The sequence below is a fragment of the Aureococcus anophagefferens genome (genome assembly GCF_000186865.1).
Source record: "Aureococcus anophagefferens unplaced genomic scaffold AURANscaffold_10, whole genome shotgun sequence".
Lineage (NCBI taxonomy): Eukaryota > Pelagophyceae > Pelagomonadales > Pelagomonadaceae > Aureococcus > Aureococcus anophagefferens.
The window spans coordinates 1,121,949-1,138,601 of NW_008705570.1; the positions used below are offsets into that span (position 1 = coordinate 1,121,949).

Consider the following 16,653-nt stretch of genomic DNA (forward strand, 5'->3'; position numbering starts at 1 on the left):
ATCGCGTTGCGCGCCGTCGTGGCGGAGACGATGCCGGAGTCGCTCGCGGACGTCGGCTGCGACGAAGCGCTCTGGAAGGGCCTGCCTTTCGGCGCGAAGAAGGACCTGACGCGCTTCGCGGCGGACCCTGACCTCACGGACTACGCGGCGGCGCGCATCGAGACCATGAAGGCCGTCCGGGAGCACCTGAACCCGGACTTCCTCGACGCCGACTGGGACGAGGCGTCGTGGAACGAGGCAGTCAAGGCCCGCGAGGCCGTGTCCAACGCCGAGGCCGCCGTCGCGACCAAGAAGGCGAAGGAGTCGACGGCGGCCGACCTCGACGCGCAGTTCAAAGCCGACTCCTAGGCGCCGCGCGGTAAGCCGAGATTCGTGTGACGAGCGGCCGGGACCCGTCGTGCTCGATCGAGGGAGAGTTGCCTGCCGGCACTGGGGCCCAGCAGCAGCCCTCGTGCCGCGTCGGGAATCGGGCAGAGTCCGTCTTGCTTGGCGCGGCAGGTCGAGGCACTATCGCGGCAACATGTGGCTCAACGAAAAGATCTCAGCGAGGCAGCGCCGGCCTGCACGCGCCATGAGCTGAGCCAATGTCGAGGCTTTGCGACCTGCAAGTTGTGCGAGGCATCGATCGAGGTCTCAGTGCAAAGCGCGAGTGCAACGATTGCGAACAGCTTACATAAAACATCTGCTGCATCGCAGCCATGCTCACCAAGCTCCTCGTCGTCGCCGCGGCCGTGCATGGGTTCGCTCCTTCGCAGCGATGCGCCCGCCGGTCCGCCTTGCGCGCCGTGCCGCCGATGCCGGCGGAGCTGACGGACTTCGGCTGCGACGAGACGCTCTGGAAGGGCCTGCCGCTGGGCGCGCACAGGGACCTCGCGCGCTTCGTCGAGACCGGCAAGCCGGACCTCGCGAAGGCGCGCGTCGAGAGCATGAAATTCGTCCGCGAGTACCTGAACCCGGACTATTTGGACGCCGAGTGGGACGAGGCGTCCTGGAACGAGGCCGTGCAGACCTCCGAGAAGGTCGCGGAGGCCCAGGCGGCCATCGCGAAGAAGGAGGCCAAGGCCGCGAAGCTGGCCGCGGCCAAGGCGAAGAACGCGGCCGAGAAAGCCGCCAAGGAGGCCGAGGCCGCCGCGCCGGCGAAGGAGGCGGCGCCCGACGTCGCCGCTGCCACGCCGGCAGGCCCAGAAACAGCGGCGACGACGGCGAAGTGGGCCTGGAGCGGGCCCGTCTTCGATTAGCGGGCGCGAGTAAACCCGAGCCGACGGGCGTAGATTACGCGGGAGGCGTCGTCGCGCCGACCCCGAGCGGGAGTAGATGCAATCGACACGCGTCTTACGCGGCGCGGCCGAGCGTGTCCGCGGGCTCGCTCCGCCCCAGGGCGATGCGCCCGCCGGCGACGGGGTTCGGCGGCGCCGCCTCGCCCCACCAGGCCGTGCCCGCCTTGAGGTCGGCGCCCATGGCGTCGAGGAGCCGCAGGTGGTCGCCGAGGGGCGCGAGCGCGTTGGCCACGAGGATGCCCGACGCCGCGGCCGCGGGCACGCCGATGCCGGGAAAGTTCGAGTCGCCGACGGTGTAGAGCCCGTCCACGGGCGTGAGCCCGTTCGCCAACCCGGAAACGCCCGACGGGCCGTAGGAGCCGCGGTGCCGCCGGAGGAAGTCGCGGTGCGTGAGGGGCGTGCCGACGACGACCATCTCGCTCCGTTTCCGAATATCCGGCACGACGGCCTCGAGCGCGCGCCACAGGGGCTCCGCGGCGGCCTCCTTCTTCGCTTTATACTCTTGGCTCGTCCGGTCCAGGTGCTCCCAGGCCTCGAAGGGCTCGTGCGCCGCCGCGTAGCAGTGCGCCACGTGCTTCCCCTCCGGCGAGAGGGCCGCGTCGAAGAGCGACGGGATCGAGATGATGTACATGTTCTCCCGCGCGTCGATGGCCGCCGCGTCGTCGCCGAGGAAGCCCTCGTTGAACACCGTGTGGTGCACGTCGAGGTCGGCGGGGATGTCGGCGCCGTCGAAGCCGACCCAGAGGTGCACGAACGACGGCGTCGGCGCCACGTCCCGCTCCGTCGCCGCCCGCCAGGCCGGGGCGACGCGCGCCGGCAGCAGCTTCACCGTGTTCCAGATGTCCGCGTTGGACACGACGCGGCGAGCTCTCACCTCCGATCCGTCGCGGAGCCGCACGCCGCGCGCTTCGTTCCCCTCGACGAGGATCTCCGCGACGTGGGCCCGCGTGCGCACCTCCGAGCCGGCCTTCGCGATGCTCGCCGCCAGCGCCTCGGCGACGGCGCCCGAGCCGCCGACGGGGTAGTCGAGGAACGCGCCCGGCCGGTGCAGGTCGCCGAGCGTGTAGGCGACGGCCGCGCCGACGGTGTCGTCCGCGGGGCGGCCGCTCAGCGCGAAGGCGAGGTAGTCGAGCCACTTGAGGACGAAGGCGTCGTCGACGTCCGCGAGGTCCGCGAGGGCCGCCGCGGGGCCCGTGAGCAGGTCCGGCATGAACGCGCGCGCGCGGACGCTCGTCGACGCGATCGCCGGGAGCAGGTACGGCCCCAGCGCCGTCCGCAGGAAGCCCAGCGGGTCGGCGCGCAGGGCCATGGGCGGGCAGGCCATGGACGCGTCGACGACGGGCTCGATGGCCGCCAGCAGGCGCCGCCACTGGCCGACGTCGCCGTACTGTCGCACGACGGCCTCGAAGGCCTCGGGCCCGACGGACATGCGGAAGGCCTCGCCGGCCCGGAGGTCGTGGACGCCCCAGCCGTCGTAGGTCACCCAGTCCACCTCCGCGCCGACGGCGTCCATGACCTGGCGCAGCGGCGACGTCGACGGCACGCTGCAGCCCGCCCAGAGGCTCGGGCCGCTGTCGAGCGTGTACGCGCCGCGTCTGAAGCCGTGCGCGCAGCCGCCGACGTGCTCGTGCGACTCCAGCACGACGACGCGCTGGCCGTAGTGGGCCAGCAGCGCGCCGCAGCAGAGGCCGCCGAACCCGCTGCCGATGATGACCGCGTCGTAGGCCTCATCCGTCGCGGCGGCGCGGCGCGGCGCCGAGCGGCGCGCGGCGGAGCGCGGCGCGCTGCGCGGCGCGAAGCTCGACGCGCGCAGCGCGCAGAGCAGCAGCGCGAGGAGCTGCCATCGAGCACCCCGCAACTGAGATGACGCGGCGGCCATGCTCTCAGCGGCGCGATCACTTCAGGAGCAATCAAGATGAAGTCAACAACTCGAGGCTTAGTGCGCTTCCTGATGGGCAGCCCTTGGCCACCGTGTTGATGAACGCGATGAGTATTCTGGGCAGCCTTTTCGCCCTCCTGGCGGGCATCGTCGGCGGCGACCCGGCCGGGTGCCTCGTCTACCTGCACCAGAACAAAGCAGGCGGCACGACCATGAAGGCCGTGCTGCGCGAGAAGCTGCGCCCGCCGGTGGCCGGCGCGCGCCGCGGGCGCTTCGGCCAGTGCGCCTACGGCGAGTACCGCACCAACGGCTGCTGGCCGCCCAAGTACTGGAGCGGCGCCGGCGGCGTCGAGCGCTGGGTCTTCTACGGCGACGCCGTCATGGGGATGTTGGGCGCCGGCTGGCTCGGCTCCGTCCGCGGCGGCTCGCGCTGCCGCGCGTTCACGCTCTTCCGCGAGCCGACGGCGCGGCTCGTGTCCGCCTGGGGCTTCTGCAAGCGCGCGCGGAGCGACGAGCTCTGCGGGACCAAGGCGCTCGACGCGCGCAACGCGACGCTGCGCCAGTGGGCCAGGCACTGGCGCCACTTCGCGACGACGCAGCTCGACCTCGCGCCCGGCCGGCGGCCGGACCGGCGCCGGCTCGAAGCGGCCTACGACGACGACGACGAGGGCGCGGCGTTTCATACGGACGCGGTCTGGGTCGCGCGGCGCGACGCGCGCGGCGACGCCGCGAACGACGCCGCGGCCGCGCGGCTCGCGGCGCGCGTCGCCGCCGGGTCCCTCTTCGCCTTCGTGGGCGTCCTCGAGCGCGCCGAGGACACGGCCAAGAGCTGGGACACTTACATGCCCCTGCGGGACGGGTCTTCCTGGCGCGACGCCTTCGCCTGTGTGGAAATCAACCAGTGGAACGCCCTGTCCAGCAAAAACTTCATACCTCTCTATCTCGATCAAATCGAAGTCGATTCGGCTGATTTTTGGACGAATCGATTGCTCTCGTCGAGTTCTCGAAGCAAAGTTGAAGAGCTTGCGTCGAAACTTTCAAATACGCTCAAATTGAAGTCGGGTTGAAGATTTGATTTCCACACAGGCCTTCGCGGGCAAGAGGCACAACGCCGACCCCGGCGCGCGCGCGTCGCCCGAGCCGGACGCGCGGCGCGACGCGGAGGTCCAGCGCTACCTCGCCGCCGACTACGCCCTCTACCGGGCGGCGAACGCCGCCCTCGATCGCCAGCTGTCGCGATGACGGTGAAGCGCCGCGCGTCGACTCGCGAAGAAGCATAAAAAGCGACGGTTCTTAAGACCGGGTCGCTCACTCGTACTCCTTGTAGGCGGCGACGGCGCAGTGCATCTTCGAGGACGGGTCGAGGAGCATCTTCATGTCCGCGCCCGACTTGCGGCCGTGCTCCGCTAGGAGGGTCGCGAGGCTCTTGAGGTACTGGTGCTTCGTGAACTCGCCGTACTCGCCGTTGGCCGTCGTCCGCTGGAGGCAGTCGGCCTTGCTGTTGTTGTAGGGCGACCAGTTGGGGATGCCGTAGCCGTAGTCGCGCATCTTCTGCTTGCCGAGCTGCGGCGCGTCGGCGACGACGGCCGGCGCGCTCTTGGGCCGCGGCCGCCGCGTCACGTTCGACGCCCAGACCTCGGGCGCGTCGGGCGCCTCGCGGCTCATGGGCCGCGACGACACGGGCGCGTCGCGGGCCGGCGCCGCGGGCGCCGCGCGCGACGGCTTCCGCGGCCGCGACTTGGCGCTCCTCGGCCGCCGGCACTTCTCGCCGCTGCGCCAGCGCTTCGTCGAGTCGCTGTAGTGGCGCCGGTTCGCGTAGAGCCGCTCCGACGCCGCGGCGGCGGCCTCCTCCGTGGGCGTCGGCTCGCGCGTCCGCTCGTAGTAGGGCGTCTTGGCGTACATGGGGCTCGGAGCGCCCCAGGCGTTGTACGGCGTGCGCTGGCGCGTCTGGCGCAGCGTCGAGCTCCAGGGCGTCTGGCCCCACTCGGGGCAGTACATGGCTGCGGTTTTTCTACTGCTCTTGTGTGTGGTGTGCGCGACGCACCTCCCGGAACCGACGCTATGCGTGAGATGCTCTGCGGGCGCGCTGTAACTTACAGCCCTCGATCATGCCTTTTTGCATATCGGCAACATCGTCAAGGTGCAGTTCTCGATTTTGCGATGATCGTCGACTTGAAGCGTTTGCACACATAAGCAAGAGCCATGGCATTCGTGAATCGCGTGCATCAATTGCTCGTCGCAGCGCTGCTCGTTGCAGAGCCGACGAATGCCTTGCATGAAAAATTTCCGGCGCGGTCGTCGTTGCGCGCGCGCGACGCAGCAACTCGCAGTCTGCGCATGTCCCTCGACGACGAGCCGCCGCGCGCCGCCGGCGCCGGCCGCCGGCCACTAGTACCATCCCTCGACGCCGAGCCGCCGCGCGCCGCCGGCACCGGCCGCCGGCCACTCTTGAAATCCCTCGCCGCCGCGAGCGCCGCGTCGCTCGCCGCGCCGGCGGCCGCGGCGCTCGGCCCCGAGAGCGAGTACCCGCTCTGGCTCGCGCTGCCCGTCGCGCCGTACTCGCGGCGGAAGACGATCCGCAGGGACCTGGGCCGCGGCGTCTGGACCTTCGACCAGATGATCGGCATCTACTACGTCCACGTGCCCATCCGCATGACCGTCGTCAAGCTGCGGCGGGGCGGCCTCTTCGTCTACGCGCCCGTCGCGGCCACGGACGAGTGCCTCGCGCTCCTCAAGGAGCTCACGGACGCGCACGGCCCCGTGAAGCACATCGTGCTCCCGTCCGTCGCCGTCGAGCACAAGGTCCTCGCCGGGCCCAGGGCAGCAAAAGGGTGATTCAACGTCGCTTCAACGTGAGTGTTCCGCGCGCGCGCGTTTCGGAAAAAGCACCTATGCTTCGAGAGCGCTCCGAGAGATGATCGCTCGTCCAAAAATCAGCCGAAACGAGTGGAAAACGGCCGAGATATGAGCCTTTGAAGTTGGGAATTTCGCACCCTTTTGCTGCCCAGGCCGGGCCCTTCGCGCGGAAGTTCCCCGCCGCGACGTTCCACGTCTGCGACCAGCAGTACTCCTTCCCGGTGCCGCTGCCGAACGCGTTCCTGGGCCTGCCGCCCTGGACCCAGCCGCTGCCGCGGAGCTCGAAGGACGGGAACCCCTTCGGCGACGACTTCGACTTCGACGTGCTGACGGTGAAGCCGGGCCCCGGCAGCTACTACCAGGACGCGACGTTCGTGCACAAGCCGTCGAAGACGCTCCTCCTCTGCGACGCGCTCTTCGCGACGACGGAGGCGCCGCCGCCGATCCTCGAGTCGGACCCGGAGTACGTGCGCGCGCTCCTCTTCCACGCGCGCGACGGCCCGCTGGAGCGCGTCGCGGACACGCCCGAGAACCGGCGGAAGGGCTGGCGGCGCATCGTGCTCCTCTTCAACTTCTTCTTCCCCGGCGCCGCGACGCCGGACCTCGGCCTGAAGCCCCTGCTCGCGCTCGGGCCCTTCGAGCCCTACGGGTGGCGCGGCTGGAAGCCCTTCGAGTGGAAGAGCGAGGCCAAGGAGCGGCGCGCCTTCGAGGCCTTCGCCCAGAACGGGAAGCCGACGATCCTCCCGATCATCCAGATCATCCTCGCGCGCGGCGACTCCGGCGCGGCGACGGCCGCGTGGGTCTCGCGCGTCTCGACGTGGGCCTTCGACCGCGTCGTCCCGCAGCACCTGGACGCGCCCGTCGACGTCGGGCCCGCGGGCTTCGCGGCGACCTTCGCGAACGTCGGGAACACGCGCTTCTGCGACGAGGACGTCGCCTTCCTCAAGGTCGCGGAGGAGGGGCCGCTCAAGTTCTCCGTCTACCCGTCGACGCTCACGCCGCTCCGCGGCCGGGGCAAGTGCGACCTGAACGAGGGGCTGTTCACGTAAGTGCTCACGGCGTCGCGAGCTCGAGCGCCGACCTCGAACGGCATCATCGAGGGCGGTGCGGTCCTTGAACTCTCTCGATCAAGCTTGCCAGAGCGTCGACGTACACGCCGAGCAGCGACGCGCACCGACGCGCAGCACACCCGTTTCGACGCGCGCGCGCCGCCTCCAGCCTACAACGATGCCGTACAAGGCGGCGGCCGGCCGCGTGAGCCCGAAGGGCGTCGCCCTGAACCTCACGACGACGCTCATGTTCATCACGCCGATCCTGCTGACGACCGTCGGCCTCCACCTCTGGACCCACCTCTGGAAGGCCAACGTCGTCGCACTCTTCCTCACGCTGATCACGCCGCCCTGGGGCTGGAAGAAGCCGCACCCGCGCGGCGCCCGCGTCCCGCCGAATCGAATCCGCCGCTTCGGCCGCGACCGCGCCGGCCGCCGACCCCTCGGGCGCGACGCGCGCGCCGTGCGCGATCCGTGCCTCACACGATCGCGCGTCGCAGGTACTCGGACCAGCCGCACCTGAGGTCCCCGCCCGCGGACTCGTACAAAGCGCGGTAACCGCGCGGCGCCGCGTCTTTAAAGCGAGCTTCTTAGAACCGCGCCTACTCGTCGTCGCTCTCCATGTCGTCGTCGTCGTCGTCGTCGTCGCCGTCGTCGTCGTCGTCGTGGCGCTGCTTGAGCGCCTTGACCTTGCGGGTCTGGATCTCGGCCGTGTTCTGCTTGCCGAGGTGGATGCGGCCGACGGTGTCGCCGAGGTCCGTCGTCTTGATGTTCTTCTTCTTCTTGGGCTTGAGCTCCTTGGGCTGCTTGAGCGCGACCTTCCAGAGCTCGAGCGACGGCTTGTGGTCGCGCCGGAGCTCGAGGACGAGCGGCGGGCCCGAGGGGTCGAGGTTCGCCGCGGGGACCGTCGTGCCGCTCTTCGTCAGGCGCAGGCGGTGCGGCGCGACGTCGACGAGGCGCGCGCCCGTCGACGCGCAGCGCCGGATGCCCACCGCGAGCACGTGGTCTAAACCCGCCAGGTTCACGTCGTCGACGTCCGCGCCCCGGAGCAGGTCGCAGAGGAAGTTCTTGCAGCGCTTCGTCTCGTCGCAGTCGTCCCACTCGCCGACGAAGCTCAGCAGGGGCTTGCTGCCCACGAGCTTCGCGTAGCCGTGGCCACCGCCGGCCTCGACGACGCCGAACTCGAACATGTCGAGCAGGTGGCCGTCGTGCGTGCGCCCGAAGACGAGGTTGTGGGGCCGCTTCTTGCTGTGGCTCCCGACGACGAAGAGGGAGCAGTCGTGCCGCGCCGCGAGGCCCTCGACCGCCGTCGCGTCCTCGAACGGCCGGAGGTCCTCGCGGCGCCGGCTCAGCGCCTTGCAGAAGGGGCTCTTGAGCGCGGCGAGCGTCTGGAGCGCCGACGACGTGCGCTCGCTCGTCTTCGAGCCCCGGAGCGCCAGCAGCTTCTTCGGGTTCTCCCGCAGCTTCGGCGCCCGGTCCTCGAGGAAGCGCTTCCCCGCGGGCGTCACGCGCTGGCCCTTGAAGGACGTCGACTTCGCCTTCTTGCCCATGTTTCCGCGCGCGGCGTCCGGCGCGGTTCTGGCGGCGCGCGCGCGTCGGGCACTGGTTGCTGTCGGAGGCGACGCGCGGCTCGAGACCTCGAACAACACGGAGCTCGACGATCGCCGGTTGTGGCTGCGGCTCGTGAAGTGCTCGACCTGCACGTTGAAGCTGCGCAGGCCCTAGGCCTTGGACGTCGTCGTCGGCAAGTGCTCTCGCCCCCCCGCCCCCTTCACCCACGCAAGCAGGCGCGCCTTACGCGGCGCGAAGCCGCCTCCCCTAGGCGCCTTCCGTGGCGTTCTCCATGACCGGGAGCACCGTCAGGCGGAGGTACGTGTGCGCGAGGGGCACGAGGTCCACGTCGACGACGGACCCGTTGGCGTACTTGCTCTGGACGGGCGAGTCCGGGACGTAGCCCTTGTCGTAGGATTTCACGCCCGTCGTCACCTTGGCCTTGGCGGTGATCGTCGCCGGCGGGCGGTCGCGGTCGAAGGGCAGCCCGTCCGTCAGGGCCTCGAAACCGCCGAAGGTCAGCGACGCCGCGTCCGTCGGGTCGACGAGCGCGATCTGCCAGGGCGCGCCCGCGTCGACCATGACGAAGGTCGTCTCGACGAACGTGCCGTTGAGGGACGTCGTGTTCCGGCGGCCGGGCACGGGGAACGAGAACAACAGCGGCCCGCGGGTAATTTCCACCGCGTTCTTCGGCGCCGTCCACTTGTCCTCGAGCACCTTGATGGAGTGGGTGAAGAGCAGCGTCGCCTCGAAGGACGCGTCGTCGGCGGCCAGGCCCGGCACGTCGAAGAGGGCGCAGGGCGGCGCGTCGACCGTCGCGCCGCCGGCGACGACGAGCGCCGCGGCGTCGGCCCAGCACGGCACGCGGAGCCTGAGCTTCCAGGCCTTGCCCGGCGTCCGCGCCACGGAGATCGTCGCGTTGTCGGCGAAGGGGTACTGGCCGCCCACGGACACGTTCGCCGTCGGCAGCGTCGCCGCGAACGGCGAGTAGCCCGAGACGACGATCGTCGCGCCGCCGTCCGCGGTCTGAAGCTGGGCCATGACGAACTTGGGCCAGCCCTGGTGCACGTTGCCCGTGCAGCAGCCGTTCATGCCTACGAAGCACGTCGGTGACGATGTTTCGTCGTTTCCCCGGTCGAAATCTCTCGAATATCGTCGCGCTGGTTCGTGCCGTAGCCCGACTTGCCGCCGAGCTGGATCTGGTTCACGGAGTGGTAGTACGCGTTGCCCGTGAAGCGGTCGTTCGTCGTCGCGGGCATCGCGTTGAACGCGACCCACTCGAGGCGGTCGAAGAGGCGCACGTCGGCGTTGAGCTCGTAGGACGTGCGCAGCGAGTACATGGCCTCGACGACGGAGCAGGTCTCGACGCCGTTCGTCGGGAGGTTCGGGAGCTGCGCGAAGCAGTCCGGCGCGGTGAACGTGCCGTCCGCGGACCGCTCCCACTCGTCGATCCAGGCCAGCGCCGTCGCGGCGTTGCCCAGGTCCGTGGCGTTGCCGGAGACGCGGTACCAGGTCGGCCCCGTCTTGATGGCCTCCATGATGTTGACGCCGTGGTGGATCATGAAGTTCTTTTCGGTGGCGTCGCTCTTGTTCGGCCAGCAGTGGACGTCGCTCGGCGGGTGGAAGGGGTCGCCGCCCGTGAAGTAGTCCTCCCAGGGCAGGCGCGCGTCGGCCTGGGTCCGCACGAGGTCCATCAGGGACCAGAGCTCGCTGTCGTTGCGCCCGCGGTCGATGAGCCACTGGCACGAGATGAGGATCTCGTCGTAGCGCGCGTAGCCCCAGGGGTTGTGCGTGAACTTGGGCTGCTCGTCCTTGATCTGGGCCTCCATGGCCTTGTGGTGCACGACGAGGGCGTCGACGACGGCCTCTTGGGCCGTCGCGTTGGGCGCGTAGGGGCCCTCGCACTCCGCGTAGCTCTGCAAGGCGAGCGCGATGATCATGCGGCCCCAGTAGTTCTCGTTCTGGTCGTAGTCGACGTCGCGGGGGATGTCGCCGCCGAGCATGCCCGTCGAGCCCACGGCGCCCAGGATCTTGGTGATCGCGGCCTCGCGGAGGTCGCGCATGGCCGCGCTGTCGACCTGGCACGTGAGCGGCACGAAGCCGTTCATGAAGTACTCGCCGCCCTGCTCCTCGCCGCCCGTCTTTTTCGGGTCCGCGAGCCACTTGGACGCGCTGATGCCGCCGCCGGACCAGAAGCCCAGGCCGAAGGTGCTGCCCGCGGCCATGAGCTCCTCCTCGGCCTTGAGCCAGCCCGCGGGCATGATGCGGCCCACGGGCAGCCGGTCCAGCGCCGGGGCGACGAGCTGGGCCGATGCGGTGGCGAGGAGCGCGAGGGCCGCGGCGAGCTTCATCGTCGAGCGAGCGGGGCTGCCGCCGTCGAGGGGAGTGCGCTTGTCAACACACTGGACCAGAAGCGCCCCGAAGGAAGGCCTCGGGGCCCAAGAAGGGGTTCCTTTGGCCTCAAGAACGACAAAAAGCACCGCGCTCACACACGTGCTCACTCCTAGGCTAGAGCTCTAGTTCTTGCGATACACCAGGCCTTTCTCGAGGTACGGCGCCTCGCGGCTACTTATTTTCTAGACACCTAGAGGTACAACTTGCTCATATGGTGCCTACTTCTTCTGCTTGCACTTGTCGTTCTTCCACTTGCAGCCGGCCTCTTTGCACGAGTTCTTGCTCGTGTTGTCCTTGCACGACCCGTCGCCGACGGTGAGGCCGCCGGTGTCGCCGCCCTTGGTCTTGCACTCGTCGTTCTTCCACTTGCAGCCGTCGGTCTTCTTGCACTTTTTCTTCGACAGTCCGGAGCACGACGAGGCGGCGCTGCACTGCTTCTTCTTGTAGTCGCAGCCGTCGGTCTTCTTGCACTTTTTCTTCGACAGCTCGGAGCACGAGATGCACGTCTTCTTCTTGTAGGCGCAGCCTGCGGTCTTCTTGCATTTCTTCCTGGCGAGTCCCGAGCACGCGTCGCCGCCGTCGCCGTCGTCCGCCGTGATGTCGCAGGACGGGCACTGCGAGCACAAGGACTCGCCGACCATGTCGATGACCTCCTGGCACGTCCAGCCCCAGTCGGTGATGATGTCCTCGCAGGACCTGTAGCTCGCGTCGCCTTCGGCGTCCTCGTTGCTGATCGTCGCGGGGCAGTAGCCGCACGCCTTCGCCTTTTTGTTCCACACGCACGAGCCCTTGCAAGTCTTTTTGCTCGTGAAGCCCGCGCAGGCGTCCTCGTCCGTCGTCGTCGTCGTCGTCGTCGCACTTAGAAAAAAGCGACGACGATCGCGGCGAGTAGCGCGGCCGGCGCCGCGACGGGGACGCGAGCGGCGTCGCTGGGTTCGGGCTCCGATTCGGACGCCGGCGTCGCGCCCTCGGTCGTCGTCGTCGTCGTCGTGCTCGTCGCGCCCTCGGTCGTCGTCGTCGTCGTCGGGCTCGTCGCGCCCCGAGTCGTCGTCGTCGACGTCGGTCTCGTCACGGTGATGGCGATCTTCTGGCCGTTGAGGCAGTGGTCGGAGATGCTGCAGATGAAGTAGATGGGCGAGCCGTAACCCGGAGACCAATCGATCTCCGCGAGCGACGACGCCTGCGTGATCGTGTACGGTGACTCGTCCTTGGCGCCGGGCATGAGAGCGTCATCCGCGAGGCAACGGTCGAACTCGTCTTTCGTGAGCACCACGCGGACGTTGTGGTTGCCGCCCCACTGGAAGGTGATCGATTCGTCGCCGCACACGGTCAGAGCCTGCTCCGAGGGGCCCATGCCTTCCCTCCAGTCGATGACGGCGGAGCCGCTCGCGCAGCTCGGAGTCGCCGTCGTCGTCGTCGGGCTACCCTGAGTCGTCGTGGAGGTCGTCGGCGGCCGGGTCGGCGTGGAGGTCGTCGGCGGCCGAGTCGTCGTCGACGTCGGGCTCGCCGCGCAGGATCGCGCGTCGGCCGCGTCGGCCCAGCCGGGCGGCGCCGGCGCCGCCGGCGGCGCGGCGAACCGCGCGAGGACGTCGTCGATCGTCGCCGTCGCGAGCCAGGCGTCGGCGGCCGCGAAGATGTCGTCGACTTTCTCGTCGCCCGTCCAGTCCGTGACCGCCTTGCGCCAGCCGGCGCCCTCGGGGACCGCCGACGGCCAGTCGTCGACGTGGTCGATGTCGGCGTAGGGCGCGCGCGCGAGGTAGGGACCCGTCGGCCCGGCGAAGAACTCGGCGTAGTCGCCGCCGCCGCGCTCGACGGCGAAGAGGACGACGACGGCCGCGAGGTCGTAGAAGACCTTGCGCTGCATGTTCGCCGGGTCCGCGGCCGGCCAGGGGTCGTCCCCGGGGCACTCCCAGTCGACGGTCAGCGCCGCTTTCGACGGCACGGCGCGCGTCCAGTTTCCGTACGCGTAGACCTCGAGCGCGTTCCGCGCGACCTCGCGGAGGCAGTACGCCCACGGCTCCAGGTCGCCGCCCCAGTCGTCGTAGTATTCGCCGACGACGCACTCCAGAAGCACGGCACCGCCCTCCACGAGGAAGTTCGCCCAGACGCCGCCGCGGCTGAATTGGAACGCGTGCGCGTACTCGTGGATCGCGCGCTGCTGGATGTTCTTCGGCGTCTCCTTGTCGCCGTGGATGGCGAAAAACAACGGCACGTACTCGATCGCGTAGCCGCCGCACATGCAGGAGGACCGCGAGGACGCGTAGTACGCCTCGTTCTTGCGGCAGATTTCGTCGTCGTCGTCCCAGGAACACTGGTCTTGGCAATGGTCCTCGTCGCGCCCGTCACACGTCCGGTCCATGGCGTCGTCGACTTCCTCCTGGATGTCGAAGCCGAAGCCCTTCCACGCCTTGACGGCCGCGGTCATCGAGGAGTACGCGGACGCGTCCTTCTCGAGCTCCATCATGATGACGGGCACGGGGCCGACGCGCCCGAGGAACGCGGCGGCGAGGTCGACGCCGCGCGCGACGGCGGCCTCGAGGTCCGGGGGGAACCCGGCGGACGAAAAGTACGTCGGCGAGCTCTCGTCGAGGCTCATCGTCGAGTACGGTTGCGGTGCGGTGAGTTGCACCCGCGCGTGCGCGGGCACTCGTCGTCGAGGCGGCGCGCCTCGTGGTCGACGTCCGACGACCCGTCGGAGCATCGGCGGCGCGACCCGGAGCGCCACCAGGTCGCGCCGCCGGGGACCAGGGCCGAGAGGACCACGACGAGCGTTATGGAGGGCATCGGGCGTGATGGTTGCGTTCGGAGGCACCGAGCGTCAACGGCGGTTAAGACGAAGGTACCGAGATCGACGGCGTCGAAGACGAAGGTTGTCAAGTTCAGAAGTGGCGGACGTCGACGAGACGGGTTGACGAAGAGTTGTCAAGCCAGTCAGGAGCGGCCCGGGATAAAAGTTGGGGTAGCCTACGCCGGGTTCTTCGATCGCGCGCCCGGCACCCACCCACCCACCTCCTGGCCAATCAGGGACCTCCCTTTTCGTTAGTTGCCTTCAAGTTGCCGCTCGCAAAATCGCCACAACGCGCGCGCGATTTCGCGCGCGCGCTCTCTCGTGTCGCGGAGCTGCGCGGTCCAATCTCCACTTTGCGATGAGAACGGGCACCCGCGCCGCTCGACTCGCCGCGGCGAGAAGCGGCGCTTGCCCAGAGACGACGATAGCGGCGTGAAGACACGTCGCCGAGGCGCCGCGCGACCGTCAGCCGCGGCACCGCGGGTCATGACCGCGCGCGCGCGCGCGCGTTACAAGTACCCATCAGTACACTGTAGATTTTCCAAACCAGGCCTCCGGACCCACCCACCCACCTCGGCGCGAGGTTCGAATCTTTTGTCCGTGGGTGGCTCCTGAGCCAGTGCCAGAATGAACCTCACGCGAATCACCATTTATGACATTGCCACCGAGCCCTCACATGGAGGCCTACATGGCAAACCCCCAACCTCCCCGAACATGGCCCCCGAACACACGGGAAACTGGTGATTAGAACGGGGCGACGGGCGGGTCAGGAGGGGCACATGCGCTTGGGCTTGGGCTCCGCGGAGCGCTTGGCCACCGCGGCCCAGGAGAGCGGCGCGGCGGGCGGCGGCGGCCCGCCGTCGCCGTCGACGTCGACCATGTCGCTCGAGTCCGCGCGGGGCTTCTTGGGCGACAGGGACGCGGACCCCTCGTCGTCGAGCGTCGGCGCCGACGCCGCGTCGCCGCCGTCGGACGCGTCGCCGTCGCGCGGCCGCGCGGCCGCGCGGAGGCCGTCGTCGTCGTCGTCGACGTCGTCGACCTCGTGCAGGTAGAGGTTCTCCTCCGCGTCGACGTCGCCGCCGTCGCCGGCGCCGCCGTCGCCCGGCGCCGGCGACGCGCCCGGGGGCAGCGCCTCGGGCGGGAGCGCGTCCTTGGGCGTGTGGCGGAGCTCGAGGTCCATGTCGCTGGACCGGTGCTCCCAGTTGTTGACGCGGTTCGAGAACTCGCGGACGCAGGGCGTGAGGTCGATGTGCTGCACATGCGTCTCGAAGGACAAAGCCACGAAGTAGGACCGCGTCTTCTTCGTCGCGCCCGTGGCCTCGCCCGCGTCGTCGACCGCCGCGACCTCGCGCTCGACGTGCGTCGCGTGCGGCCGCGCGCGGACGTAGCCCGGCGTGTCCAGCGCCACCACCAGATTCCGCAGCCGCGACTCGCACCAGGCGTTCCACTTGCGCAGGCCCGCGTCGTCGGCGGCGGACACGTCGACCTGCACGTAGTGGCGGTGCCGCGCGAAGAAGTCCGACGGCGCGAACAACCGGCGCCACGCGTCCCGCAGGTCCGCCGCGCGGTCGCCCGTCGGCGACTCGTCCGCGCGCCAGTGCGCCGCGAGCTTCTCCACGCGCCGGGTCGTTTCTAACCCCTTGGACAGCTCGTCCTTGATGGCCCGGAGCTGCGGCGCGCCGACGTTGTACGAGCTGTTCATCGTCGGGTGCGCCGGCGTCACGATGGGCGCGAGGTGCGCGCGGTCCCGCGGGTTCAGGCGCGGGTTCCAGGCCGCGTAGCGCGACGCGACGGACTCGTCGCCGGCGGACGACGGCGGAGCTCCCGGCGCCGCGATGAGCACGGGGTTCGGCCAGTCCCAGCCGTCGAAGATCCGGAAGAAGCGGCCGACCACCGTGCTCGGCGCCGCGTTCGGGTAGCGCTGGCACACGAAGGCCGCGAGGATCGCGCAGTTCACGCCGCCCAGCAACCCGAGCACGTTCGAGTACAGGCCCTTGCACCGCGCCCAGCGCTTGACGGCCCGTAAAGCTACTCGGAACACCGCCGGGTCCGGAACCAAAGACAGCAGCATCTCCGCGACCCGGGCCCCGTTCAGCGACCGGATCGCCGCCTCGTCCAGGCCCTCCAGCACCGCGTCGTCCATGACGTCCAGCGGCTCGGGCAGCTCGTCGCAGGCCAGCGGCGCGAACAGCAAATCGACGTCCGTCGCGCCCACCCGCAGTTTGACCACCGGCGTGTACGCGTCGCGGACGGCCATGACGCCGCCCGCGCCGATGTGCGCGTCGCCCTCGAGCGCGGCCACGAGCGTGTCGAAGAAGGCGCGCCGCGTGCAGTGGCGCGGCGCCACGAGCACGACGTCGATGTCCGCGTCCGGGGTATGCACGTCCAACCGCACGCTTCCGAACGTCCGGAGCTCGCACCGCGGCGGCGCCGACGCGGCCAGCGCCCGCTCGCAGTCGGCGCCGTCGCAGGCCCGCTCGGCGATGGCCAGCGCCCACTCGTTCTCGCACCACGCGTCCGCGATGGCCCGGAGCCGGTCGAGCACGCCCGTGCGCACGGCCTTGCCGGCGTCGCTCTCGTAGACGCCGAGCTCCCGCAGCGTGTGCACGAGCGCCTCGGACGCCGCCGCGTCGTGCTCCGCGGGCATGTCCGTGTTGATGGGCGGCGTCACGCCGAGGTGCGCCTTGGGCGCCTCCGACGACGACGCCGTCATTTTTGAAAAGACCGGCCGCGACGGCGTCCGGCGCGCGGCGTCGCGCGTCGCCGCGACCGCTCCGAGCTCCGCGAGGCCCCCGGCGCCGGCGCGGGTCGCGGACGCGGCGCGGATGAAGGGCGGGCGCTCCTCGGCGCGGCCGCGGA

The 16,653-nt window shown here is 69.9% G+C and overlaps 4 protein-coding genes across 4 annotated transcripts; 1 reads left to right on the top strand and 3 right to left on the bottom strand.

Moving 5' to 3' along the window:
• Positions 1-1,332: 1,332 nt before the first annotated feature.
• On the bottom strand, positions 1,333-3,156 carry AURANDRAFT_27062 (hypothetical protein; the record flags this gene model as incomplete). Its single annotated transcript, XM_009039133.1, has 1 exon — positions 1,333-3,156. The coding sequence occupies one exon, from the start codon at positions 3,154-3,156 to the stop codon at positions 1,333-1,335; it is 1,824 nt and encodes a 607-aa protein (XP_009037381.1).
• A 2,523-nt stretch (positions 3,157-5,679) lies between these two features.
• Positions 5,680-6,911, top strand: AURANDRAFT_11634 (hypothetical protein; the record flags this gene model as incomplete). The annotated part of the gene is made up of 2 exons (XM_009039040.1): positions 5,680-5,958; positions 6,165-6,911. Coding segments are annotated over 2 exons (1,026 nt in total), but the record flags the coding sequence as incomplete, so codon positions are not given.
• A 752-nt stretch (positions 6,912-7,663) lies between these two features.
• Positions 7,664-8,611, bottom strand: AURANDRAFT_26879 (hypothetical protein; the record flags this gene model as incomplete). Its single annotated transcript, XM_009039132.1, has 2 exons — positions 7,664-7,978; positions 8,054-8,611. The coding sequence occupies 2 exons, from the start codon at positions 8,609-8,611 to the stop codon at positions 7,664-7,666; spliced, it is 873 nt and encodes a 290-aa protein (XP_009037380.1).
• Positions 8,612-15,160: 6,549 nt separating this feature from the next.
• Positions 15,161-16,507, bottom strand: AURANDRAFT_27130 (hypothetical protein; the record flags this gene model as incomplete). The annotated part of the gene is made up of 1 exon (XM_009039131.1): positions 15,161-16,507. A coding segment is annotated over one exon (1,347 nt), but the record flags the coding sequence as incomplete, so codon positions are not given.
• Between the last annotated feature and the right edge of the window lie 146 nt (positions 16,508-16,653).